Here is a 27,306-nt window from a genome sequence, read left to right as displayed (position 1 = left end):
ATGCATATTATCCTCATAAAAATAAAATGATAACCCCTGGTGATTAATAACGTTGCCTAAAGGTATGTACATAGATAATAGAAGAGGGTCTGCAGGGTGCTGCCTTAAGGAAATTGACCAGAAGTTTTTCAAGATTCTTCATAAGCTTTGGGGGGGTAAAGAGACACTAACGCACATCACTGTTACTACATCACATCTGCTGTGGGAATCATTGTGGATTTTATGTTCCATTATTTTACCCCAGAATTTACATGAGCTTGATTTTACATGTTCTCACTCTTTCTGGCAGTTAGTATCACAAGACATTCTTGTCATCTTACCACAAACCACAGCACCTAACAGTGAGGAAGTAACCCACAGCAGGCCTATATGTTGACCTGCTTAGCTTACAGAAGACGCATGCATGCACACAGCACGTGTGTTAGTCTGTGCGGGGATTCCCTTCTGCCAGGCACTTTGATCGTATCGCAGAGTTTGTCTTTGTTACTGTCTATCTGATAGAACATGCATGGAACTGTTTCTCAGTACTGAAAATACAGGTGACTTCAGAGAAATGAAATGAAATGGACACTCTTGCAAAGTTATTGTGTTGCTGTAAAAGGGTGTTCTTGAGTTGCTTTAGTTTGTTGTGCTTTTTTGGGACAAGTCACCTCTGGAGTAGTTTTAAAAAGAAGTCATGCAGTTTTAATAAAATAACAGTGATTTGGTTTTGTTAACACAGCTCTACTTTGTGGTTGTCTTCCTCACAGACAGCAGGCAGGACTCGGCCCTGAACCTCACCACCAACGGCACAAGCAGCATCAGCATGTCAGTGGAACTCAATGGAGTCGTGTACAATGGTGAGAATCGCTGTCAAGTGGCACAGGAAGTCCAGCTGACCACTTCCTTTCTAATCAGTTAATTTATACTTTGATTTAAGAAATAATCTCATTAAGTTGTTCATCATTTTAACATTTCCGAGCTCGAGACGCTCATGTCTGTGCATTAAGCGTGGTGGAACTAGAGTGAGGAGACGATTAGCTCACCTTGCTCTCTCAAAAGTTAAGAAATCTGCCTACCAACTGCTCGAAGATCGCTAATTAACATGTTGCGACATGTTTGTTTAAACTGTACTTTTAGGTGGAGTTAAGTGATGTAACTGTATCTAGGTGGACAACAGCCAGGTGCTGTGACTTCCCAGAGTCTTGTTGTCACAGTATCACTGAGGGTTTGGGACCATCAAGGGTGTAATTTCCACTGAGAATTTGGTGGTGGTGGTGGTGGAAGGAGGGGCGGATATACCGTAGATATAGAGCTCATTTTTCATTTGATGCGCAGATACATCTTGCCTCCCTCCCATTCAGACAGATTTCCAACAAACCTGCATCCGGTTAAGCCAATCTCAACTGTTTATCTAATATGGGGCGGGTTTCATTCAACGACTGACGGAGGATCATCACCAGTCTAGATTTGAAAAGTCTGCAGGTCTGTCCAGCACAACGCACCAGGCTCCCAAACTGTCAAACTAGGTAGTGCTGATTAAACATGAATCAAGATTCTATTTCCCACCTCAAATGTTTTCAGAAACACATCATAGTGTTTGTGACCAGGCTGTCATTTTTTTCCTGCTTGAAAAAGCACTTCCCCAACTTCTCCCTCCCAGCTCCATCTCCAGTCTTCTTATCTAATTCAAACACAGGAAATAAGCATATTTACCAAAAATTTTGAGTAATTTTTTAAAATATTAAATAACTGGACAGAGCCATGCTAGCTGTTTCCCCCCGCTTTCCTGCGTTTATGGTAAGTCCTGGCTCTGGCGTCTGGTACTTAAAGCAGCAATAAGCAATTTGAACATAGACAATGCAAAACCGGGCGGCGTGGTGGATAACAACGTTTGCCTCACAGCAAGAAGGTCGTGGGTTCGAACCTTGGTCGTGTGGAGTTTGCATGTTCTACCCGTGTTCTCGTAGGTGCTCCGGCTTCCTCCCACCGTCCAGACATGCGGACTACATTAATTGGTGACTCTAAATTGTCCTTAGGTATGCGTGTGACTGGTTGTTAGTCTATGTGTGGCTCTGCGATGGACTGGCGACCTGTCCAGGGTGTACCCCGCCTTTTGCTCGATATCAGCAGGGATTGGCTCCGGCCCCCCTGCGACCCTGTACGCAGGATAAGCAGTTGACGATGGATGGATGGACAATGCAAAACCTTCGGCCTCTCACTCCTGTGGTGGGAATGAGGGTGTTCAAATAAACAGCTCAGGCAAACACTTGTCTTTCTGTGAATTTTATTCAAGTCTTCTGTAGAAGGAATTCACTGGGACACAAACGCATCAGAGTATCATCCGAGTGAGCTACAGTGTCTGAGCACATGCGGCTTTTAACCTAATCTCCGTTGAGCCAAATGAGGCACCAAACATTCACGCTCATTTTGCGGACTTGAAGTGGAAACTTGTCATCTCTTCATTTATATTTAGGGCTTTCTTTTTCTCTCTCCTCCTCCAAGGCCTTCCTTCTTTCGGCTTGTTTTGTACTATACACCGTTGTAGGCAAAGGAGGTATTGGAAACCAAGACACGGAAAACCCTGATGACCCTTGTTTTTACATAGTTGCTGTGATTGGTTGTTTGATTCAGACCTGGTCCAGTTTTTTAAACAACTAAATACAAAGGGGCAGGCTCTCACAGACACATTTATTTTAAAGGAACCCTTCAATTATACATTGTTAGTGACATGCAATGGTCAAAATTTGTTATTTCAACCAAAATGAAGCAGCTTTAACATAAAAACATGATATTTTCATCCAACACTCAAAAAAAAAGGAGTGTATTTCCCCGAAGTGTTTAACTATTCCTTTAAGTTTTATTTTTAAATGGAGATGGAATTAAACAGGCATACTTTGTATTCTAACCTAAATTCTTGTATCTTTTTCTTTCTAGGCGTTCTTTTTGCTCAGGCAGCAGCAGGGTCAGCCTTGTCCGGTACATCTGGATCGTCTGTCTCCAACAAGACGGCCCGTGTCGCTCCACAGCAGCAACAGCAGCACACACCTACCTCAACCTCAACATCCAGCAACTCATTGTCTTAACAAAACCCCAGCCCTTCCCCTTTTATTATTATTTTTTTAATTACCACGCTAAGTAAAGCCAAAAATCAACCTCATTTTCTACATAATCTATGCCAAAAAGAGAAGAACCATAAACTGTACAGAGACACAAACTGAAACTCGGATCACTTGAAGTACACTATCTCAGGTTTTCTCTCACCAACTCACCTCTTTTGTTCTTCATAGCCAAAATGATTTCGTAAAAGAAAAAAAGACCCAACTGAGAGCCAGTATATGCTACACAAATATGTATGCACAGCCTGTGAATTATTTATTTCTGCATAAATGTACAGATTACTGAAGAACAAAAGAGATGGTAATAACTAGGAAGGTTAATGCACTGTTTACACACACAAACACAGCTACCGATTGACAGCGTTTTATCCTCTAGGGGAGAGATTTTTTATTTTTTATTTTATCTTTTCACTGTCGTTATTATCGTTATTGTTATTCTCTTTATTGTGTTATATCATTTTAAACAATCGTTAACAATCCTCTCACTGCAGGAAAAAAATCTATATATTTAGAATTCTATTAAAAAAAAAAGAAAATATGAATATCTTCTATTTTTAGTCAGAAAAGCTTTAAAGGTATATGTTGTTTCTTCAGGGCATATAACAATGTACCGCTGTGACCTCATTTTGTGTAAAAACCGTATACCTTATTCACATGGCAGCCATTTTGGATCTGTGTATGGACGAGCGAGTCCAGTGCATGTCTGCGCTCCTGTTGTTGGTGCCCAGATACACATCATACCAATGTCACAGATTCTCCAGTGAAACACAAATATGAAACAACTGGATCTCAAGAATCTGCAAGGAAATTGGTTCATACATTTGATCCATTATTGATCGCTACCAGAGTCTAGGTAGTAGCCTAATTAGCTACGTAGCTGACATCCCTGCTGAATTCTAGCAGCTGCTGTGGTTCTTCTTCCTGAGACAGCTGGCAATTTTTTATCCATAATCCTCACTTGTTTGTTGACATAAAGCCAGTTCAGTGTATATGTATGCTAATCTTGCAGGTAGTTTGTCAAGCTTAATGTTCATAATGGCTGTTTGTGCAGGTGGGGAAATTAACTACGGCCTTTCTGCACCTCAACACGCTGGACTTTCTGAGCCTCAGCTACATCCACACCGTTCCTGTTGCGATTATTACACGTTGTTCAATTTTTCTCAGGTGTCTGCCTGCTCATCGCATTGTACAGTAACTGGATGCAATGCAATGCTTTGCAACATCTTTCTCTGCTGAAAGATGACATTTTTATTTTCTTATTTTTCTAATTTGTCTTAAGGTCAGATGCATGCCCGTGTTTGTAGATGAAGCTCTTCAGCTAACAGGAGTCGTGTATCCACTAAATCCATGTCACTGTTGGAGACACTCACATGGGTGGACAATCAGGTGTCAGAAGAAACTATGTGAGCTTCAGAAGAAACTCATCCTGACAGTTATTTCAGCTCATATCAGACGTTTTGTTTTTTATATTATAGATTACAGATGCTTTTATTTTTTGTGCCCACTTTGTGTTTTGTTTTGCATGACTTAGTGCTTCTTCTGATCCAAGTGCTTCTTATCCTGTGCTGTGACCGGGACAGGGTCTCCTTAAGACTAGCTTGCCAATGATATAGCAGAGAATGTCATGTGACTGTTTTTAGATAATGCTTATTTGGGGCTTTTGACAATGTGAGCTCAGAGGTAGTCATAGCCGTGGCTGAGCGCTTGATTGTGTCATTCACTGCTGTTAGATTTATAAAAAGTTAAATCAGCCACAGTGGAGAAACTATATCATTCATAATTAGATGTGTCTCTGGATTTTGAAGTAGATCAATCACTCAGCTTTTTGAACTTTAACCTCTCTCTCTGGACTGTTAGCTGTTAAAGATTGTTGCTCAACCCCCCACCCCTACACAAAGCAGCCTCTTTCCTACTGACGTTAGGAAGTAAATCAGGCTTTGTATGTGGTTTCTGTTCTGAGGCCTTAACACAGCATGAGATGACCAGAGAGCGAGCAGTCCCTCCAACTAATCAGTTTTTACTGTTCCAGTCAAATATCACCAGATGGCTGTAGTGGCTTTGATTCTGGACTCGCTTCTCGGTCGGAAATCACCACCAGCTGCTACACAAACACTGGTCAGTTTTTAAGAGTACTCTTTATCCTCAGACTGCCAACAACTTTCATTCAAATACACATACAATCATTAAATGCTGTTATTAAAGTTTGTAAAATAGTGAGAATACTTCTTGACATAAAGCAGTGAACTGCCCGGCTACACTTGTTTTATTACTTCACAAGAATTGTGCAGCAGCAGATTGAACTTGTGGATAGGTAGATAATCAGAGATCATCACCTATATGAAATGGGTGCTACTGCTACAGTTTTATGTGTGTTTGAGGTTTTACATTTTATACCACCTGTCAGGTAAAATAACTTACTGTGACTGGCTCACAGGCCAGAACAAAGAAGGGAGACATATGCCTAACTTAACAATAATAAACAGAAATTTATGAAAGTAGGTAAAAATAATTAATAATAATAATTAGAAACTCAGTGAGGTGCAAAAGTAAGTCAGTTCAAGAGATGTATCAAAGTGTATGAATGCAATGGCTGATAATGAGGTTTATGTTGTCAATCTAAAACATCATACTGGCGTCTGGGCAGGCGGGCTTAAATAACACTGGCCAGATGTTCCCAGTTACTGCAATGGCACCTCAGCTACACCCAAACACACACTACACAGGACCAAGGCAAATGGCACTGGGTCCATCAAACTATAAATAAACAATAATGGAGAATCATTGCGTCATACTAACCTTCAGTGATTATTAAATTCTCGAACAGAAGCATAGCTCAACTTGTTAGCTTTTTCATTAATCATTGAGCTTTCTCAGGCACTTGACTCTCAGAGAAGTGAGCTTAATTATTTGAAGAAAGAGTCAATATTCTACCAATAAACACGATTGTGTGATACAATTGAAAGCTCCAGAACAGATACTGAGCGAAGCTTGTGGTGAGATACGTTTTCAGTCCCATCAGATCTGCTAGTTATTTCAGTAGCTTCCATGTTCATAGTTCACACGCCAAATACAGAACTTTGCCAAGTGTGCTAACAAAGCTTTTTTAGCCAGTTTAAAATAATAAATGTCAAACCTCAAACAGTCACAAACAGCAGTTACAAGAGGGAAAACTGCAGCTGTAAGCGTTGTAGCCCACAGGGGGCATGTCTCAGAGGGTCAAACGGTGAAGGTGGCAAAGTTCGGACTTACTGCATGTTGCACCTGTATTTCAGTACTGCTGACAACACTGAGCCTGGTTTAATTTGCTTTACATCACTGTCACTTTGTGTTCTCGTCCATAGGTTTTAGGTGAGGGTTCATGAAGTCTGTAGATTGCACGGTTCTGTTTATTATCTCCTCTGTCCCCTACTTCTGCAGTTTTCTCAGAGGGTATCAGTATAATGGTGCTCACAAACAGCGGCTCTTTGGCTCTGACCACCAAGGTTTAACTCAACCAGATTGTTTTTTTGGTGTGAGAAACATTTGCTAAACTGAAACTCACGGTCTGTGTGCGACTATAGCTTTCTCTTAGCAGAGGTGGGAGATAATACAAAACCATGTTTAAACCAATGTGGCATTTATGCAGTATTGATGCAGTCTGATTGATCAGGTTATTGGTGTAAATTGGTTACAGAGGAAGGCAACATGTTTTTACAGTGAGAAATGTAGGTCAAGTGAAACAGTTCCTCACTGTGGACAGTTGAGTCGTGTACAGATGCACACTAATGCTGAACTGGCTTCTTTGCATTTGATTGCATTGACACCTTTTATCCAAAGCATTAAGCCTTGTGGTTACTTTTTATTTTAATCTGGGTCTTATTGTTGTAGTTTTGGCAACATACATTCTTGAAACCACTAAAAACCTGCTTTATTTATCTTTATGACTAGCCAGTTATTAGGTACAGTACTAACTCTGTAAACTCACGTTCATTTAGATCTGTTGGCTTTTTAGTAGGGTTAAGATTGTAACCCGAGTGAGGCATAAATTAGCTTAGCATGGTTTAAATTTTTCTGTAAAGCGCTTAACAGTAAATACAGAAACAGTGAAATAGAGAAAGGTTTTGAACTTCAAATTTTGAGGTTTATGATTAATAATCATTACAGACCGTACATGAAACATACAACATTTAGAAATGTTTGTCTCTATGTTTAAACAATCGAAAGGGAAAACACAGTATCTACAAATATAATGTATGTTTATTCAGTTATCTTTTACATTTGAACTTATAACTAGTGTAATAAATTATTTGTTAATAAAATAAATGTTTAATATGTGTATTATAGGTAGCTTAAGCACAAGAAATCACGTGATTTTCACTGCAGTCAGAAGCTACAGAGATGGCAGTTAATTCTATTCTGCTAGCTAGGCTAGTTGACATTTTGCAGGACTAGTTTATCCGGTGTTCCTTTTTTCTCTCCATTATTATTTAAGAGCTGATGTTTTATTTATATGGAATAATAAGCTCAGTTACTAGATTTTGGAGCATCAAATTTGATTTTTCAATTCCAGGAAACCAGAAATTGGACAAACTGGCTTTAACTATCTCAGCAGCTAGCCCTAGTTAAGGCTAGCTGCTGAGAAACTGCTGTGACTGCTGGAGTGCAGTCACAGCAGTTTGGTTTTCCGCACTGTCTCATAATTCTTATGAATTTCCACCCCCAAAAAATATACAGTTGATGGTATAATAATTTCTGTGATAAGGAAAAATGTCAAAAAGTCAGATTCTGGTCTTAACTCAGTATGTAGTTACTGCATTTTTCCTTGTAGGGCAGCAGTCTCTACAGTAATGGTGACGCAAACATGCTACACTAGCCTATAGATATATATAACTTAGCCATGATGACTATGACAGAAAGACCCAGAGTGAAAAAAGAAACTAATTTTAAACAAATTTACATTTTAGTGTTGTCCTTCTCTTTCACCTGTGTAAGCACAGGCTACTGTAAACTTCATTTATTACGATGGAAAAGGATATTTTTACTCCGTCAGTTTGGTGACATGCTGAAAGCCCAACATTTCCCTCCTCATCTCTCTCTCTCTCTCTCTCTCTCTCTCTCTCTCTCTCTCTCTCTCTCTCTCTCTCTCTCTCTCTCTCTCTCTCTCTCTCTCTCTCTCTCTCTCTCTCTCTCTCTCTCTCTCTCTCTCTCTCTCTCTCTCTCTCTCTCTCTGTGTGTGTGTGAGTAGCAGATGTCACAGTTGCTGGTAATGGCTGACAATCAAATGGAGACATGCTGCGGCTGAAAGCATTGGTTTGGGGGGAGGGCTGCTGGAGACAGCAAAATTCAATCAATACAATCTAAAGGATCAACATTACTTTTTTTTTATTTGACCCTGAGACCTCTTGGCCCCAGAGACAACATTTAAGCACCTGCCCCCTTAAATGGATCTGTGTTTATCGTAGATCTATCGACAGGCTCTGTGAGATATTTGCATTTGAACAGTGGAGGAACTGCAGCACTCTCTCTCTGTTTCAGTGCGTTCACAGCAGCATCTCAGGGAAGGTCGGCATCTTTTTAATTGCGTGGTACACAATCAAGTGACGTTATGACAACACTGTATACCTCCAAACAATAACATCCCTTCAACCACAGTAAAACCCCGTTTCTACCTCAAGAACAAAAGCTTTTGGCAGATTTCTTTGCTTCAGCCACAACAGAAGCCTGTTGAAGGTTTGTGCAAGAAAACCTCATCAAAATGTTGTTGACGCTGGTTTATAAAGACTTAAAGACACTCTTATGAAAGAGATTGTATTGACCACAGACAATCAGAAATCTGCTTAAAATTGTGACTAATCAATTTAAGTTGAGCAAGGGGATCCAGAGCTGTCAGTATAGTTGAGGATTCAGTCCAAGTTTCAACCTCTTTACTAAGAGCTCCCCTCAGTGGAAGGTTTTGTTATGACAACACAAAAGGGTGTCTGACCCAAGGCGGCAAAGATTCAATGTCCTTCAGTTTGACAATTTACTGCAAAAAAAATACATATTTCCATGTCTTGGTTTTCTTCCAGAGTTTCAACCTTGTTGAGGTGACAAAGCTTCTGAAACAGCATTTAGAATCTGTAGCTCATCAAGGCATTCAATTAATTCACTTAAAGAATTAGTCTACTCATTAAAAACACAGCAAACAATCAATGATTAAATATCCTGTCTTGCATGTTTCTCTGTAGCTTTGGTCAGTCACCTACCTACATATTTGATATCTGATATTTTAAGAAACATTGAAACGATCAGTCTTAACGCTGTAGCGGAGTTTCTAGCAGATTTTGGTTCAGACTGGTATTTTTTTCTGAATGCTACCAGCTGCATGTCTGTGTCTGTGTGTTTGCTGCCGCTTTCACTCGTAGAACGTGCAAGTGATGACCATGCAGTTGTTGGCTTTATTTGTTCGTCAAAGGTACATCATTGTTGTTTGCAGTTAAAAGCTTGGATTGATTTTAAAAGTCTGCTGGTTTGGTGCATTCGTGTGCTGTTGTATTTATCGGAACAATGACTTAGCTGGACTCTATTAATCGCATTCTTAGTGAAAAATGCATTTTGTTTGTCTCTGAGTTTGATTTCCCGACAAATGTAGATTGTAAGTCTGGGAAGTCACAGCTTTCAATCAGCACAAACCCTCTGCGTCTCTCTTGGTTGGCTTGCTCGCTCTATGTCACAATGTCATAACATAAGAAAGTCATACGTTTCAAGCATTTTACCTTGAAATATTGCTGCTTTTACTCCCACCACAGCCATAGCTGAAGTACCTTTTGAAATCTTGTCCAGAGTGTCTTGTAGAGAAATTACTCTGACTCTTGTTCCCCACATGTTGACGACATGGAAATTCTGCTGCAACATTGACTGCTTACGGTGCATGTGGGTTTGGGGCTTTTGACTGGACTTCACCACTGACTTTACCTCCATCAGGAGGACTGTGGATAAGGAAAATGATGATGAGAAATAACAAGATGCCTTCTGCTGTGACAATGTTGTATGAATTAACCTGTATTACTAAGATTCATTAAATTGAATATTTCTGAACTATGGCTGTTTAGGGCTGTGAACTGTATCATGTTTATATTGTTTGTTTTGATTTATTTTTTTGCTTTTCTTTCTTTTTTTCCTCTGGATTTGCTGTAGCAACACCCGCACACGGAGATTACATTTAGAGCAGTTTTATAAATATGGCGATGATGATGATGTCATTATTTTAGGAAAGCATGTGATGTTTGTGGGGGCTTCACGTGTCTAACTTCAGAATTGAAACAAGGCTCTTGTCTTTTACAACTTCTCAGGAAAATCTACCTCTACCTCCAGTTTGATGCATTTAACCCAGTGAGGACTCAAGTTACAGTTTAGTGGGTACACAAAGAGGGCGGACACCAGGGTCCGAAATGAACTTCAACATACCAGTAACGTACTTTATAGATTAATTATAATCTCATGACACACATGAGATTGTATTGAAAATAATTATTGTGGTGTATTATATCATTATCTTGGCTGGAAAAAAAATAAAAATATATATATATTTGTCACCCTGGTAGGTGAACTGAGAGGTTAATTTTGGACACTGGGGTGGCTTTCTGTCTCTGTGTTTTCACTCTCTGTGTTACAGGCATCGTAACTCTTCTGCTGTTTAGTTTATTTGATGAGCAGCATCAGCTACAGCGAACCTACAGCTAACTACTACTAGTACAAGTACTGCTTCTAGTGTCACTGTTAGTACTGCGAGTTGTCTTTTTTTCAGTCAGTTCTATTCATGTGTGCTTACTCCGCCTTTTTCTAGAAATTATTAAATTTTTTGATGAATGGGATGTTTCCTGGTCCACGGTAACAGTGAAGTGGCGGCGGGCAATGCAACTGGTTGGTGTTTTTATTTTTTCGTTTTTGAAGGTTGGAGAGCTATTCTTGCCTATTTACTCTGTGTTTGTGTGAATACTTTTATTTTGAATCTGAAATTAATAAAATATCACCTTTCTTAAATGTCACCAGAGCTTTGAATGTTTTTTTTATGTATACTAAAATGAGCTGTTTATCAGCGTAATCAAAAATGATATGTTCCTTCCCTTTTAATTAACCACATCTTTAATGGAAATGTGTTAATTATGTACTCATCAACATTGATAATGGCATGAAAAAGCCTTTTCACAAATTTCTTAAGTTTAGATCATCAGAATCAGAATCAGAAGGAGCTTTATTGCCAAGTAGTGTTTACACATACGAGGAATTTGCTGTGGTGATAAGGTGCTACACAAACATACAGTCAACATAAATAAATGTATAAATGTCACTTTATCAAATAAGGTTTACTTTTATATGAAGTAAAATTTGTTGCTAATACTTATAGTACTTAAGTATATTTACTTACTTAAGTATATTTACTTAAGTAAAGTTTTGAATACAGGACTTTCACTTTAACTTGAGTGTATTTGAAGTGGGATTTTGCTAAATTGCAGTGGTGGAAGAAGTACATTGATCTTTTAAAAGTATACCACAGTGCAGAAATAGTCTGTCAGTCCAGTCATAGTCATGCATCAAATTTTTAAGGAAAAGTACAAAAGTATTAGCATTAAACTATATTTAAGTACTTAAGTAGTATGCATTCATTTGTTTATCACTCTAATGTTGCAGCTAGTGAAAACTGAGCTAATTTTAATTACTTTATCTACAGCTGGGTAGCTTTTGAAATTCCCCCTCGATCAATAATCTTATCTTATTACAATCATCAGAATTTATTGATTTTATTTGGTATAACTAATTTTCAAATTAACTAGTAATTAAAGTGATCTAATATGTGTAGTGGAGTAAAAAATACAATATTGGCTTTTGAATTGTAATGGAATAGAAGTAGCAAAAGATGTAGTAGCGGAAAATAGAAATACTCAAGTACAGTTCCTCAAAATTATACAGTACTTGAGTAAATGAACTTAGTTACTAGCTGCTGCTAAGTTGTTTTACTTTTTCCACCAGTTAAAAGTATCCTTCCGATTTGCCTACTTTTCCTTCACAGTATACTACAATGTAAAGTAAAGTGACAATATTTACTGGAAATTTCCAGAAAAATTTTACTTTCTTATTTACTGGAAATTTCTGTTTTTGTGGAGTCAGATCAATTGCTAAAATTTAGACACCAATTTTTTTGTCTTCTTTTCTCCTTTTTCTTTTTTGTCTAATTTGTGTGTAGTATTTTTGGCTGGCATTTTTTTCACAACATGTCATTCAGCTATAATGTTTTGGGGGAAAAAACGAGTCTTTGATGGAAAACTGCATTTTTCTGTGTTGGTCTATATCAGACATAATCATCCTGAAACGTGACTCCCAGCTCATGTTGACGCTGGAGTTTTCGGAAGCACCGCCCAATAGCAGTGTCCGCAGTGGTGAACCTATCGCACCCCGGCAGATTTAAACACACAAACTGATTCGAGAAGACACGGGGACGAGAGGGGCGGAGTTACACCGACTCTCCGAGACTAATGTGGTTGGGGCGGGAGAAAAAAAAAACAAGTAAGCATCGGACTCAAAGCGACTTCCTTTAATACAGTGGAGGAGTTTTGTACGTAGATGTTAACAAGTCCCATTTAAAGAGGAAAAATGAGACTAAGGTCTCAAAAAACCGTTAACGTTACAGCGTGTTCGGAGACGCCGAGGAGGACCAACCGCCGACTGTCCAACAAGACAACGCCGAGATCGACGCGCCTATCCGTGACCGAAAGCCCACTTTTAACAAAGGTAACACATCTTGATAAGATTACTTTCTTAGTCGGTCGCCGTGTAATGGCCTCGTTAATGCAAGTGGCACCAGTAAACATTGTGTTCCGCGGCCAGGATCATAAGTAATCGTTGCCGTAATCTGATGCTAAGCTAGTTAGGTAGACGTTGGTTAGCCAGTGTTCTCATAACAAAACATTAGACGGCGTTGCTAACTGTTGTTAGCTAGCTGGACGATAGGTGATTTGATCTTGATCAACCACACTTCGACGTTATTTAAATAAAGCATCGGTGCACCCATATGGCCGCTGCGGGGGTGTAGCGTTAGTTTGTTCATTATTTTGAGATGGGGTGATAAGTTAGTTTTAGTTGCCAGTTTATTATCTACACTTAGCTAAATACCAACGCAGCTAACAGCAGCCATGCAGGAAATCCTTCACCACAACAACAATGAAGGTTATAATGTTCAAGTTTTTTTTTTTTTTTAACTGTCTGAGAGGGGTTTGTTCTAGAGCTGAACGTTTAATCGATTAACTAGTTGTCGACTATTAAATTAATTTGTCAACTATTTGGATAATCGATTTAATCAGTTTGAGTCATTTTTAAAAGACAAATGATCTGATTCCAGCTTCATAAATGTGAATATTTTCTGATTTCTTTGCTCCTCTATTACAGTAACTTAAATTGAATGTCTTTGGGTTGTGGACAAAATAAGACATTTGACGACGCCCTCTTGAGCTTTGGAAAACACTGATCAACATTTTTCACAATAATCAACAGATAAATGACAATGAAAATAATCCTTAGTTGCAGCCCTAATTGATTCAACTTAATATTAATTTTCTATTGCTTTAGAGGAGCTTCTTCCTTCAGACTAAACTAGGATGGACAAATGTATATGTTATTTTCTTAAATGCCATGTTGCGTTTTACTGTGCCATCCCTAGTGTAACTAAATTTCTAGTGCAGTGACCCACTTTATCTTGTGGTAGCTCTGTATTACTCACACTCAACACACTGAGTAAGTCATTAATGCCTGTGAGTAAGCTTCAGCTTTCAGCTGCAATTTGACAGTATTTTCATCAGCATCAGAATGCTGCGCAATATGGTAAAAAGTCATATTATTGTTATGTTGACAGATATTACCATTTGTGATATGATTCACAGTTAGTGGGAATGATCATTTTTACATCAACTTTTTTATTTTCACTAAAAACACTATTAAAATCATGATAATGTGACATTTGTTGGGGTCTATACCAAACAAACATGTTTTCTTAGATCTGGAGATTGAGATTTGTTGGCCGGGGCGTCTGTGCAGCAGTACAGTACTGTTGTTCTTTTGTCATATATTTGACCATCAAAAAATTGCACATGGCCATATAGCGATTTAAATCATATTTTTTGATTAATTATGCAGCTCTACATTGAACAAAGCAAACCAGCCCTCTCAACCCTTGGCTATAAATCCTTTGTCAATGTAGTCAATGATTCTTATATACATATGGTCTGTGATGTTTACAACATATAGACATCACCAGACCTGAGTGTGTTCCTTGTGATGCTCTGCCAGAGTTATATCCCTGTACAGTGTTGTAAGGTTCAGACATGCAGCTCTGTGACGTGTTTTCTGACAGTGGACTGATGCAGCAGCAGAGGATTAAACAGCCCAGTTGCATGTGAGAGAGGGGCCCAGTAAAGTAGGTCACCAGGGCACATGCATGCAGACTGTTTACACTTTAGACTGCAGGAATGTATACTTGCTCTCTTGAGTAATTTTGCCTATGGCTTAATACTATGTTTATAATATATGTACTATATTATGATTTCCCATGCATTATTGACACACTTACCATTACAGTACTTTGTTGGCAATAGAAGTTATTTTATGAAGCTTTTCTTTACTATAGACTAGCGTCAGGCCGATAGACAATCGGCGATGGCTGGCAGACATGACAATGTTGAGCCAGAATTGTGAAGCCTCCCACTCCCTCGCAAAAAATCTAAAATAATTTCAGGTTTTAATCCCCACAAACATTACCATATACCTGTACAAGCAGCTACACCTCTGGTCTGTCACTGCAAAGGCGCCAGCTTGCCCTGCCTCTCTCTTTCTCTCTCGGCCACCCTTTCTTTTTTCCATCAGCAGTATGTTTTAAAAAGTCACCCAAAAGACACTGAACTCGTCTTTTTTCTGGAGTTTTCCACCTGCCATCCGTTATCATGGTAGCAGGTGCACCACATGCCGACTTGTTAATGACGTAGTCTACCAAGGTTTTTACAGAGTGAAGTCTATGTAAGTGAACATGTGCCTTTTTATAAGACGACTGCTTTCAGTTGCACATATATTTGTATGTATTTTTAATGATAAGACTTACTTATTAGTGAAATAGGCCTAGTAGGACATCATTGGCATGAAAGATGTCTTAGGGCAACACTTGTGGTGGTTTTCGGTATTTTGGTCTGCACACATCTAGACAATTGCATCTCTTGGTTTTCATCAGTTTGACATCACAGGTTGAAACAGATCTGAATATGATTTGAATCATACCTCAACAGCGATATGGAGATCAGCTTCTTTCTCAAACTGACAACTATAAATCATTTTGAAAATAGTATTTTGGTTACCTTAATATGATACAATAAGCACACACATGTCCTGACCCTAATCCTGTTTAAATGTCATAGTGAGATGTATTCTTCATCACGATTTGACATTCAAATGCACTGGTGAGATGTTGCTATTATTTTTTTACTTTTATAATGACTTTTTTGTGTGTTTTTACTGTGCAGAGTGAAGAGACCTTGGATCATGACTCCCATCACTCGGATGACGAAATTCCCACAATGGCGAGGAGACCACTGCTCCGTGGCCGGGCAAGGAAGAGGGCTATCGCTGTTGATGACAGAGATGCTGGTGTGTTTGCCAGCTTTCAATTATTCTCAAGGATGCTTTTAATATATTTTAACATTTATGTATGTCCTGAATATGAATGCACTTGTTTTTGTGTTGTTTTTTCCACTGATTGTCTTCTTGTGCTCTAGATTTGGCCTTCAAGACTCCGATCAGGTCCATCATGCGCCGTGAGCACATACTGTCGGAGATCAACACGGTGTCTCCTCATAACACAACATCCAGAAACATCTACTCGCCCATCGTGCGTTTCCTCACACCCAGCAAAGAGAGTGAGTACAGTTACCGTCTGCACACTGTCTTCTATATAGGGCTTGTACTGCCTTAAACACTCACCAACAACCCTTCCAGATATTTGATTTAATTATGTGGTGTGTGACATTAAAAATGTACTCCGTCCAAGAGGGGTTTTTTGTGTTATGATGAAAGTGCCTGGTGGAGTGAACTCGCTTACCAGCCACAATATAAATGTAGCGGCATCTTTCTGGTGGCTTGTGGTAAATTCCCACCCTGGGCGCATCAAATAGAAAGAACATCATAAGCCTTTTAAACTGCTTGGAAGGGCTTAATGTGGTGAGCTGCTGGAGGACTCAGTGTCCTGTCATAATTCTGATCCAGTGTGAGTCGTTACGGTTTCCTTCTGGAAAAAGGCAGAAACAATGTTGACGCTATAAACAGCTTTAGTAAATGAGTCTCGCCATTTTGTTTTGTGCAGAATGTGAGAGGCTTCAGCTGCATCTGTGGTCAGGTGCAGCTACAACATTTGAAGAGAAATAAACATTTCATTTTCCATTTTAGGTCATTCCTTTGATATTAGGTTTTGTTGTTTTATGTTAGATAGAAGTGTCCATTAATATTGGGAAAAGAGTCTCTCATCATTACAACAATTTTTACATGTATATGGCACGCTTTTGCTAGATTTCTGTTCTGTGCAAATTAGGTTTGGGTCTGACAGACATCAAAACTTTAAAACCCCCTGCCTCTCTCTCCCCCTGTCTGCTCCATTTTCTCCATCAGCAGTATGTTTTATAAAGTTGCCTAAAAGACTGAGAACTATTTCCCCCCATACGTTTCCACCCACAATCCGTTATCACGCCAGCAGATGAGCCGCACGTCGGCTTATTAATGACGCAGCCTATCAAACGACTGAAACCAACATCTGCACCCTATGTGTTCACTGCTGCTTTACCTGGTCCATGCGTTAAATATCCACTGCAACTTGTAACGTAAGTTAATAGTCTACCGACATAAGACGACTGCTGCCCCCCTACCCCACGCGCGCCTGTGCACCCGATGATATCGTCCATCCTGATGTTTCATTGTAGACATCATCTGATGGAAATTTTATAGACATCGCCCAACCCTAGTGGAAATTTATTGTTCATTTAAGGAAAATCCGATTGGCATTTAATGACTGTGCCTAAGCATTAGGTTTCCGTGGTACTCGGAGATCAACAGACCCGTGCTGTTTACAGTTTGTACATTTTTCTTTTCTGTTTTCAGATGTGAAGTGCCCACACACCGGAAACAGTGTGTTGATGAGCCCAGAACAAGGTGTATTTGGGTTGGGCTCCATTGACCTTCTGGCTGGAGATGAGGAAGATGACGTCTTCAATCCGTAAGTATTAACCCACTTTCAGATATGCACCGATACAATTCTGAATCAGTTCAAAGAATCCAAAAGGTGCTTCTTTTTTAGTACGCTGATTATAAAGTTACCTTGATGAAGTGATTGGCTTTTTTTTTGTCCCCCAGACAGACCATCTTTTGTTTTACAAAAGATATTTAGAAAGTGATTTTGTTAAATCACACTTTAATTTTGTTATTCTCGTACAGGCAGAAGACTAACATGCTTTCAAATTATCACAATAAACTCTTTAGATCGAAAAGCTGCCTACACTCACTCACACTTTTTCTTCTTCTTTTTGGTCTGACAGTGGCCTTCATCTAGACCCTTGAGCTTAACTGCCAAGTTAATGGTTTGGCAAACCGTAAACTGGAGTAAATATAAACACTGCCTCCTTTTGTATCTTATGAATTGGATGAGAATTCCCACCCCTACTAGATATGTTTTTATATACTTTTTCGTATACTGGCTGGCTACAAGTCCAGATGACCTAGTATTTAAAATAAAAATGTTAGTTTTCTAACTTGAGTGATGCTTTTTTGATTGAATTGCCGAAGCTCATCACTTATTCCCTGTTTGACGTTCTTTTGTACATAACACTCCTGGCGTATGTTAGGGACTTTCTATTCTAAGAGCGTTATTTTCTCTTCCAGCTTTACCTTCATCAAGAACATACCATCACAGTCTCAGCATTCCCGACCCCAACTGAGAGACATTCCACCGAAGACAAGGAGCACTCCAGAGGCCACGCTGGTGGTCGACCTGGTGAGTTTAATCCCTCTGTAATTTCCTGCTCTCACACATGGGCACAACAATTCAGATACATGAATAGCCAACATGGAACTTAACCATTGACTCTGAATTACTCTTAACTCAAGCGCTGACTTGTGTAGACTTAGGATAGCCAAGGATCCCAGAATGCATTTCACACCATCCAGTAGTGATGGCATAGATTTTGAGCCTGTTTTTAAAGCTGCTATCATTTTCATCTGAGGGCGGCTACGTAGGGCTGTCGCGATAACACTGATAAAATTTAAATACCGCGCTACTGGTCAAGCCTACCGCAGAGGATGGCAACAAATTAATAAATTAGTGCTTCAGAAATTCCACAACCATAAAGAGCTATTTAACGGTTCAAGGACGGATTATCATGGGCTGTACGTGATCCAACTTCAAACTTGGAAGTGTTGCCGTGTTTTGTGTTGTTTTACTGTTTATTTTAAAGGTTAGTTAACTTGGTGTTCGCATATTGCACGGCTAATGTGGCTAGCAGGCTCGGCGATGTTGGACTAACGTAATCCTGAGGGACAGTCGAAAAACTGTGAACAGTAAGCCTCATTTGAAGCTCACGGACTAACAAGCATAGTGTGTCGGATGCCTGCAGCTGTTTGTCATTTTGCTTTCTGTGGAAATTTAGTTATAACGTTACTACAGCACAGTGGTTAGTTGTGGACAGCCCATTCTGCTCCACACCGGTGTATTGTGCGTTGCTGCAGTATGTAAATTGACTTGATTGACATGCCCTGAAGGTAAAGATATAGGTAATGTTACGTGTGGAAAAAGACACAGTTAAACTACAAAAATGAGTTTGCTTGGCAATGTTGTTGAAGAGCACCCAGCAGCTAGCTTGCTCCGACCATAAAGCTGCTGTCAGTGGCTCGCTGTGTAGTGAGCTGAGGCCACACACACTCTTATTATGCTATATACCACCTAATTACTTCACTGATGGAAAATGCAATACTACCGCATATGTTGAGCCCCAACATATTGTCGCGGTGGAAATTACTTTATTTTTACAACTGAACTCTGGCACAATCTTAGAATAAAAGCTCTTTATGAACTCACACTCCTGCCCTGCAGTGTGACGGGTACTGTCTTCTCCATAATAGAGCTCTGAATTAAGCAACAGCAAATAAGAACAACTCAACCAAAAAGGCAAGATTTAAGACAGATGACTGAAAACAAAACAACCTCTATGTTTGAGCCTAGCTCAGGAAAACAATATGCAGCTATTGTGAGGCAATCAAACTCAGGAGTCTGGACCTACGAGGAGCAATAGGGACCGTGGCATTCTTGCTGACACCACCAGCTCTGCTTGACATCGGCTCTGGTGATTACACTGCAACACAACTCTACCATACTGCACTGTGGCAAAATAATCTCAACTCAAAGCTCCTCTAACAGATTTTTTCAGCTTCTGTTAATTTTTATTGAAGTTTGGTGATCTGTAAATGTAAGTAGCCCAAAGTCCACAGAGGCGCCGCAGTCCAAGAAAAACATGAACATTACGTTCAGACAAACTCATGTAACAGCAATATTAAAAGATTATACTTAATCTCTGATACCAAAATAAATCTTCCAAAAATCATTATATCATATATTAATACTCTACAGAGATATCAGAGCCAACAGTAAATTACATAAAGGAGTTAGGACTGATTTCCACCCGGGAGCTGGGCAGCTAGCTGACAAGATGTCCCAACACATTTCCAAACCGGCATTACTTGGATTCATCAGCCACATACTGATATCTTAAATGTTACTTTCTCGTCTGAAAAACAAAACTTAAGTGACGTAGCAGTAGGGCTGTCATGGTGAAGTAATTTCTCCCACAGTAATAAGTTGGGGCTCAACAGCACGGTATGCGGTGTTATCGTATTTTCCATCAGTGAAGTAATTAGGTGGTATATAGCATAATAAGAATGTCTATGGCCTCACCTCAATGCACAGCAAGCCACTAACAGCAGCTTTATGGTCGGAGCAAGCTAGCTGCTGCATGCTAGTCAACAACATTGCCAAGCAAACTCATTTTTGTATTTTGACTATGTCTTTTTCAGACTTAGCTATATCATTACCTTCGGGGCATGTCTATCAAGTCAATTTACATACCACAGCAACGCACACGCGCGCACACAGTCACGCGTACCAGTGTGGAGCAGAATGGCTGTCCACAACTAACTACTGCGCTGTAGTAACGTTATAACTAAATTTCCACAAAAAGCAACATCAAAAACAGCTGCAGGCTTCCGACACACAACACTACCTTAGTTAGTGAGATTCAAATGAGGCTTACTGTCCACAGTTTCTCCGGACTGTCCCTCAGGATTACGTTAGTCCAACATCGCCGAGCGTGCTAGCCACATTAGCCGCGCAATATGCTAACACCAAGTTAGCTAACCTTTAAAATAAACAGTAAAACAACACAAAACACAGCAACACTTACAGCTTCAGACTTGAAGTCGGGTCACGTACAGCCCATGGCGATCCTTCCTTGAACAGTTACAAAGCTTGTTACGGTTGTGGAACTTTTGAAGCACTAATTTATTAATTTAACACGCCCTGAAGTGTATGAACTTTGCAGTTGTTGCGGTGCTTGCTATCCTCCGCGGTAGGCTTGACCAATAGCACGGTATTTCAAATTTGCGGTTATCGCGACAGCCCTAGTCGGAAACATGTTAGAAGTCTTTTCGGTTCATTTTGAAACTATGGCAGAACAAATTAGACTGTGGCGGGCCGCCATAGTCTCGTTAATTAATGGGAATTTATTTGTGTATAAAAATCTAAGTCACATTGTCCTTCCAGGAGGAAACCCTGATGTTCAGCTCTCTCAATGTGATCGAGGATGCAGAGTACACCTTCCACACTGCTTTCCAAGACCATCAGTACAAGGTAACCACTCACTGTATGTTTTTGTCTTCAAACCTGTTTTTGAATCTGAGGCACACTGAGCAGATGACTGCAGATGGTGAAAAGAGTCAAAAGAGAATGTAAGAATCACTTAATTGTGTTTTGTCATCTTCAGTGAGGGATATCAGCAGGCGATATAAAGAAATATAGTCTTAATGTGGAGAAGTGCCAGAACTAACAAAAATACTGGTGGGATACCATGGCATTCATCTCCATCATTAATCATTATGCATTTAAATCAGGCGTTTTAGCATGTTGAGCCCATTAACATCAAACAGATTTTTATTTTCCTCCTTAAATCTTTATTACAAAAAGAGGAGAAGGGAATTGTACATGGCACATAAAGAAGTATATAGAACAGTATACAAAAATAAAAGTCACAAATAATAAAATAAAAACTGTTATATAAAGATATTAAAAGAGGACCCTATGTTGACAGTTTTCACAGCCTTTTTATTGCTGGATTTAGAAATAAAATTTTATATAATGTACAACCACATGGAGAAAAAGTTCTTTTTTTTAATTGCTGAGTAACAGCCGATAAAAGAGAGACGAATCCTTAAATCATGTTATGAGTGTTGTCGTTACATAGTTTCACCACCAGAGTGCCCCTGTTGGCAACACAAGTGCTTGAACGCCACAAATCCACCAGAAACGCAGCAATCAACTGTAGTTTTGTTCAAACTACTATTTTTAAACTGCATTACGTCATGTTATCTTGGTGAGGTCTCATAACTACACATTACAGATGTTAAGGATAATCTTTGTTTACGTTATGTGTTTCTCAGAAGGGGGGGGGGGGGGGGGGGGGTATATCTATAAATATCTACTGATATACTTCCAACCTTTCCAGGTGTCACATGTAAACAAAAAACACGGCTGACAAAATGACGTTTCTTGTGTACACACAGTTGAACTGTCAGCAGTGCCCTTGGTGTTGCTTTGCTGTGTTTTTTTTAAGCAACATAAAGCTCACTCTGGCCTGCGCTCTTTCAAACGGGTAAACATTTTGGCTTCCTGGAAAAACCATGACCATGAGAAACACTGAACACACAATCTGGACTTTTGCATTTTAGAAAACAGAGTAGGGGCAGTAGTCTTGAAACGCAAATATTTTGCTTACTACCTACCTACTTTTTCTTTTTTGCATCCCGAACTTGAAATTAAAATTCCATGATCCAAGAGTAGGAACTGGAAAATGGTAGGGAGTAACAAAGCTCACATGATTTGTAGTCATTGGCACAAACTATGAAAAACCACAAGAATAATTCACTCTGGAAAGTCTTTCATGTAACTGCTATAACAACAAAAAACATTATTACTGTAAACTCATTCAGCTTGAACTGTGCCTACTATCCAGAGAGACACAGGAAAGGCACATTTTAGACATAAATTGGAATCTGAGGTAAAGCATAAATTAAATAAACTATCAATTTGATCGTTCTAGATAAATGAATAGGAACTGAGGATATTTAAAGTCTCTGCGCCCTTCTAATCAACAGGTGTACATGATCCTACGACCGCATGTCAAGGAGTTTCTGCAGTCCATGGCAAAAATCTACGAGGTATGTAAACTGATATTAAATTGTCAGGACGTTTATTGGTGCAGTTGGCTCTAGACATGTGCTGGCTACAGTCTGTTTTTAGTGAGGTAAACGTTATCATTGATATGTTTTATTTTGTCATATTGTAAGCTTGTCTGAATGTCTACCTCTTCCCCGTTTATTTTGATTTTATTCATCTGAACCAATTACTTCCCATTATTTTAACAAAAAATTTCTTTGTATATAAAATTAAATGCAGTTTTTTGTGGTGTCTTGATGCCCCTTACAGTTCTGGTCCCAGCTGCTGTTTGTGTTCTGTTACAGCTGTTTGTTTACACATGTGCAAAGAAGGAATACGCTGAGAAGATACTGAACATCCTGGACCCGCAAAGAAAACTATTTCGGTATGTCTCCTTAAGATCTGCGTCCACTTGTGTTTCATAAACTCTTTGCTTGACCGCAGAGACGAGCACTCTGTCAGGTTTATCAGACTCAGCCAGCGTCTGTTAGCCTGCTGCTGTCCCGTCTGGCCAGCACACTGACCTCTGGACGCTGCTCGGAAATGTGAAATGGTCTGTTGGTGGTCGGACCATTAGCTGGTCACGATGATGTGTTTATGTCATATGGTGAGGACAGTAGACATTGGTTTTCCTTGTGGCTTCAGGTGGTTAATATCACATAGAAGAAGTGATGGAAAGATGAACAGACAATGCATCAGAAAACCAACATAAGAGTCAGATCAATAAAGGGCCCCTGAAATTCAGAAGAAAGCGCATCAGTGTGTGAGCTTCTGTTTTTTAAACCATTCACCACATCCCCACACCGAAAGAAATCTCGGACTACGTACAATGCACTGTATCATAGAAATTTCCTTAAACCTCGGTACTCACTAACATCAGCTATAATCTATAATTTTATAATAATGACAAGCTTGCTCGCAGTGGTGAACCTTTACAGGATTATCAGCTAAATCGGCAGCACCCTTCAGCTTTACCCATCTTTATAACAAGTTTCAGCTTTTCGTATAGCTGTCTATCCACAACAGCACTGTTTTGTTTCACTCTGTAGCATAGTTTTTGGTACAAAAGCTGTAAAACCCATTGTACAGTACCTGCCCAGCACCAAAGAACAGACAAACGAAGTTAGCATCTAGCTGGCGAACACAGTGGAGCATTTAGCAGCTAAAGAGACAGATAAGTCCCTCAGGAGTTGGTGGAGACCAAAAGAGTGAATGTTAGATTTACGTTCAACAGGTGGACTGAACATAACTCCAAATGAATAATGTTTCTCCATAACAGCTGAATGTGTAAATAAGAAATGAGGTTTTAACACTTTTTTAAAAGAAATTTAAACACTTAATTCATGTGGCATGTGACAAAGCAAAATGTAACAGAAGATAATGCAGTACGGCTTTCAGGAGTTCTGTGCTGCTTTCAGAAGTCTCACTGCTCATTACTCTGCTGTGCATTACTTTATTGCTCCGCTGGTAATATCCCCTTCAGACCGTTGGACCAAAATAGTTTGGGACTGCATGTTAGGATGATTGACGAGGTGGAGAACAAAACACCGACAAAGTGCAGCTCAGTCCCAAGTTGCACCAAGTTTTTAGATGTTGATATTCTACCAGCTACGTTACCACTTGTCACACTGTCTGGACTCACAGCGCAAGAGCAGGTGTTACATCAGCTGGGCGGAGTTGATTAGCTCCGCAAGTCGACGTTGTTTTACATGCATTTGTTTTTCACTGTGTGAGAAAATTGTGTGGCGTGAGAGCGTGTGAATGATACTCAGTGATACTCTTGATTCACAGGAACAGGTGTAAATGTTTAAACATGTTGTTTCTCCTCATAGACACCGTCTGTATCAGGATGACTGTGCCTGCGTTCTTGGCCACTACATCAAAGATCTCAACATCCTGGGTAGGGATCTCACCAAGACGGTCGTCCTGGACAACGCACCCCACACATACCCGTACCATGTAAGCACTGCGGAGCTTTGATTTTAGATGTCAGTTTAAAATAAAATTTGCATTGCTTTTAAAGAATAGAGGTAGTCATAGTCTATAGTTTTGTTGTCATCATCAGCAAATCCCATGAAAAGACCAAAACGAAGTACATGTTGGTATTTTCTGATTTCCCTATCGGTCTTTGGCTCTCAGGCCTGAGCCCACTGCCGTTTACTGAAGACGTTAACTTTTAAAACATGGGACACAAATATATGTAGTTTAATTTTTGAAGGTTTAAATGTTATTTCTTAAAAGAGCTGGGAATTTGGGACATAAGTAAAATTCCTCCATATTGTCTCGCAGTTGAACAGTGAAACAAACAGAAAAAATACTTTTATTCATTAGATTTTTTGATGTTTTGCAGCTGATGAACACAATTCCCATCAAGAGCTGGTCCGGGGAGTCTGAGGACAGAGAGCTCCAGAAGCTCATCCCCTCCATGGAGAAACTGTCTACAGCGGTACGTCAGGCATATTATCAGCTTCTGTGATTATTACATGTTGTTTTTGCTGTGTGCCCTTTTCCTAAAATTCACCTTAGGGTTCATCGAAGAAAAGAGGACACAGATATTGTCCCGTAGTTAGGGGTGTAACAAGTAACCAACCGTGATGGGTTAAAGGCATCGTCTGCCTCAGTGGCTTGTTTGATACCAACACTAGGAGCCGCCAAAGTTGGAAATGTTTAGATCCTATAAGTGGGGGATTTAAAGAAAGATTAAAATTTTTACAAGTAAAATGTGTGGAGGATCATTGGTCAGAATAAACAAGACATTTGATGACACATCTTGTGCTGGAGGATATTGTGATGGACGTTTTTCGTTGTTGTTTTTTATGTTAAATTTATTGATGAGGGGCAATTATTAATTTCATTAATCGATAAATCTTTTTGTCAATAAATTGTAAGAAATGTCTGTTCTAATTTCCCACAGCCCAAGGTGGCGTCTTCAAATGTCTTGTTTGGTCCAGCTAAAGGTGTCATTTATGCCGAATAATGCTGGAACCCACAAATGTTTGGCAAATAATCTACAGAATAATCGATAATAAAAGTAGTCGGTTGCAGTGCTACAGATTTAAAATGTGGGAGAAAGACGGGTATCAGATCGATAATTGGCCTAAGTTAGGAAATCTGGAAGGGTAGCATCCCTAAAAATGTACATATGTATTGAAAAGAAAGTATTTAAGTGTTAAAGAATCTATCAATTAATATGCAGAACTTGTTGGAGTTCTGTTGTTTTTGAAGCGTGATCCAGATTGTTTACATCGGTTTAATTCTCATAGTCCTGATCAGTGCAGATGTTCCTGTGGTTTACCAGACAGTCAGTGTGAATAAAACAGCTGGTTATCGGCAGCAGCATCTGCCTGCTGTCTTTCCTCCCCCGGTTTCAGCGTTCAGTCCGAATATCTCCCGTTGTGTTTTTTCAGGAGGATTTTCGGGAGGTGCTGAAGAAGAGGAAGGATCACTTCCACCGGCTGCTTTCAGAGGACTAACAGGACTTCCCAACCCCCCTTCCTCACTTTAACTACATTGTGACTTTGACAGCTCGTATTTGCTTTCTTTATGCTTTGGATAAAAGCAGAAACCAGTTGGACCTCGCTAACCTGAAGCCTTTTGGTTTGTAGCGGACCTGCTCGCTCTCCTCTGTCCTCCCTGATGACCTAAAAGGACGACAGATCGGTATTTCAAACATGATGCTGGTCGTTTGTCACCACAAAACCCCATTTCTCCGAGACCCATTCCACAGGGCAGTAAACTGCTACCCAGTGTTTGTGTATATTTACAAGACGAAACTTGAAATGTGTTTATAGATTTTTTTTTTTAATTTATTGATTATATTGCTAATCAACTGCTATCCTCTGTATATTTTACATATTCTTTTTATGCAATAAAATCACCCAAATAATAAATGGGAAGAAAAAGCACTTCTGTCTGTTTATTGGTTTTACTTTCAGCACATAATAATAATAATAAATAATAATAATAATAATGGTGTCATCTAGGCTGTTTTAGCTTTGTGAACTATTTTATTTAATAATGGATTATATATCTGAATATGTGAGGTGGTTTGTCATTGAAGGGGGGGGGACGTTAAAGTGGACAGCTGTGAATGTCGTCAGTGATGTAACAGTTACACAGCAGAATAAAATCACTTAAAATGATGAAATTATACATTAGGACTGCCTGAACCTGCTCAACATCTGCTGCTGCTGCTGGTGTGAGTTACAGTTTTATCTTATGGTCATCTCTGGGTTTTCAGCAGAGTGTCTGTGGTGTTGACGACTGTAGCGATAGTTGCTGTTACTTTATTTCCTAAAAAGTACTGTTCCTGCTGCTGAAAAAATAACTCTTCACTTCCTGTGCAGCAGGAAGGAGCCACCAGAGAGTTAGAAAAGCAAATGGAAAAGATGTGTGAAATGAGTTTCAGAGGTAGACTGCAACATATCAGTGTGTTAAAATAGAAATGTTACAGTCACATTATACAACTTTCTTTTTGATAGTGTGCTCGCATCTAAACTTGTCTGTGGCACAGATTTTCAAAAAAAACACTTAAGACAAACAAAAGGTTTCATTTGTTGCAGAAAAAGAAAAAATCTTCATGTTGAATTATAGAAAGGAACCACTCCAGTTATAAAAGAATAAATCATAGACAAAACAACTGTTTAAGGACAGACAATGGCTTGACTGGCTCTTATTTTCAGTACAGAAGAC

At 39.4% G+C, this 27,306-nt stretch overlaps 2 protein-coding genes across 3 annotated transcripts in view; both read left to right on the top strand.

Annotated features, from left to right (window-relative positions):
- Nucleotides 1-11,104, top strand: part of arid3a (AT rich interactive domain 3A (BRIGHT-like)) — a 49,523-nt gene extending 38,419 nt beyond the window's left edge. For both annotated transcript variants that reach the window (XM_038715533.1, XM_038715534.1), the window contains exons 8-9: nucleotides 750-839; nucleotides 2,917-11,104. In XM_038715533.1, coding sequence (XP_038571461.1) covers nucleotides 750-839; nucleotides 2,917-3,065 — 239 coding nt within the window. In that variant the 3' untranslated portion in view covers nucleotides 3,066-11,104. The remainder of the gene's footprint in view (nucleotides 1-749; nucleotides 840-2,916) is intronic.
- A 1,472-nt stretch (nucleotides 11,105-12,576) lies between these two features.
- ctdspl3 (CTD (carboxy-terminal domain, RNA polymerase II, polypeptide A) small phosphatase like 3) lies at nucleotides 12,577-26,519 on the top strand. Its single transcript, XM_038715532.1, has 11 exons — nucleotides 12,577-12,845; nucleotides 15,617-15,740; nucleotides 15,869-16,009; nucleotides 17,241-17,355; nucleotides 18,018-18,129; nucleotides 20,947-21,033; nucleotides 22,554-22,616; nucleotides 22,920-22,999; nucleotides 24,447-24,573; nucleotides 24,965-25,060; nucleotides 26,022-26,519. Exons 1-11 carry the CDS (start codon nucleotides 12,708-12,710, stop codon nucleotides 26,085-26,087), a joined length of 1,149 nt encoding a protein of 382 aa, XP_038571460.1. The 5' UTR covers nucleotides 12,577-12,707; the 3' UTR covers nucleotides 26,088-26,519.
- The last annotated feature ends 787 nt before the right edge of the window (nucleotides 26,520-27,306 follow it).

This window comes from Micropterus salmoides, unplaced genomic scaffold, assembly GCF_014851395.1.
Source record: "Micropterus salmoides isolate LMB-PRFRI ecotype aquatic unplaced genomic scaffold, ASM1485139v1 Ms_hic_scaffold_13, whole genome shotgun sequence".
Classification (NCBI taxonomy): Eukaryota; Metazoa; Chordata; class Actinopteri; order Centrarchiformes; family Centrarchidae; genus Micropterus; species Micropterus salmoides.
Note: the sequence above shows the minus strand (reverse complement) of the source record. Positions and strands in the feature narration are given on the sequence as shown.

Coding starts and splice junctions, on each gene's coding strand:
- ctdspl3 (XM_038715532.1), top strand. CDS start 12,708: ATGAGACTAAGGTCTCAAAAAACCGTTAACGTTACAGCGTGTTCGGAG. Junction 12,846..15,616: donor AAAGCCCACTTTTAACAAAG/GTAACACATCTT, acceptor TTTACTGTGCAG/AGTGAAGAGACCTTGGATCA. Junction 23,000..24,446: donor CCGCAAAGAAAACTATTTCG/GTATGTCTCCTT, acceptor TTCTCCTCATAG/ACACCGTCTGTATCAGGATG.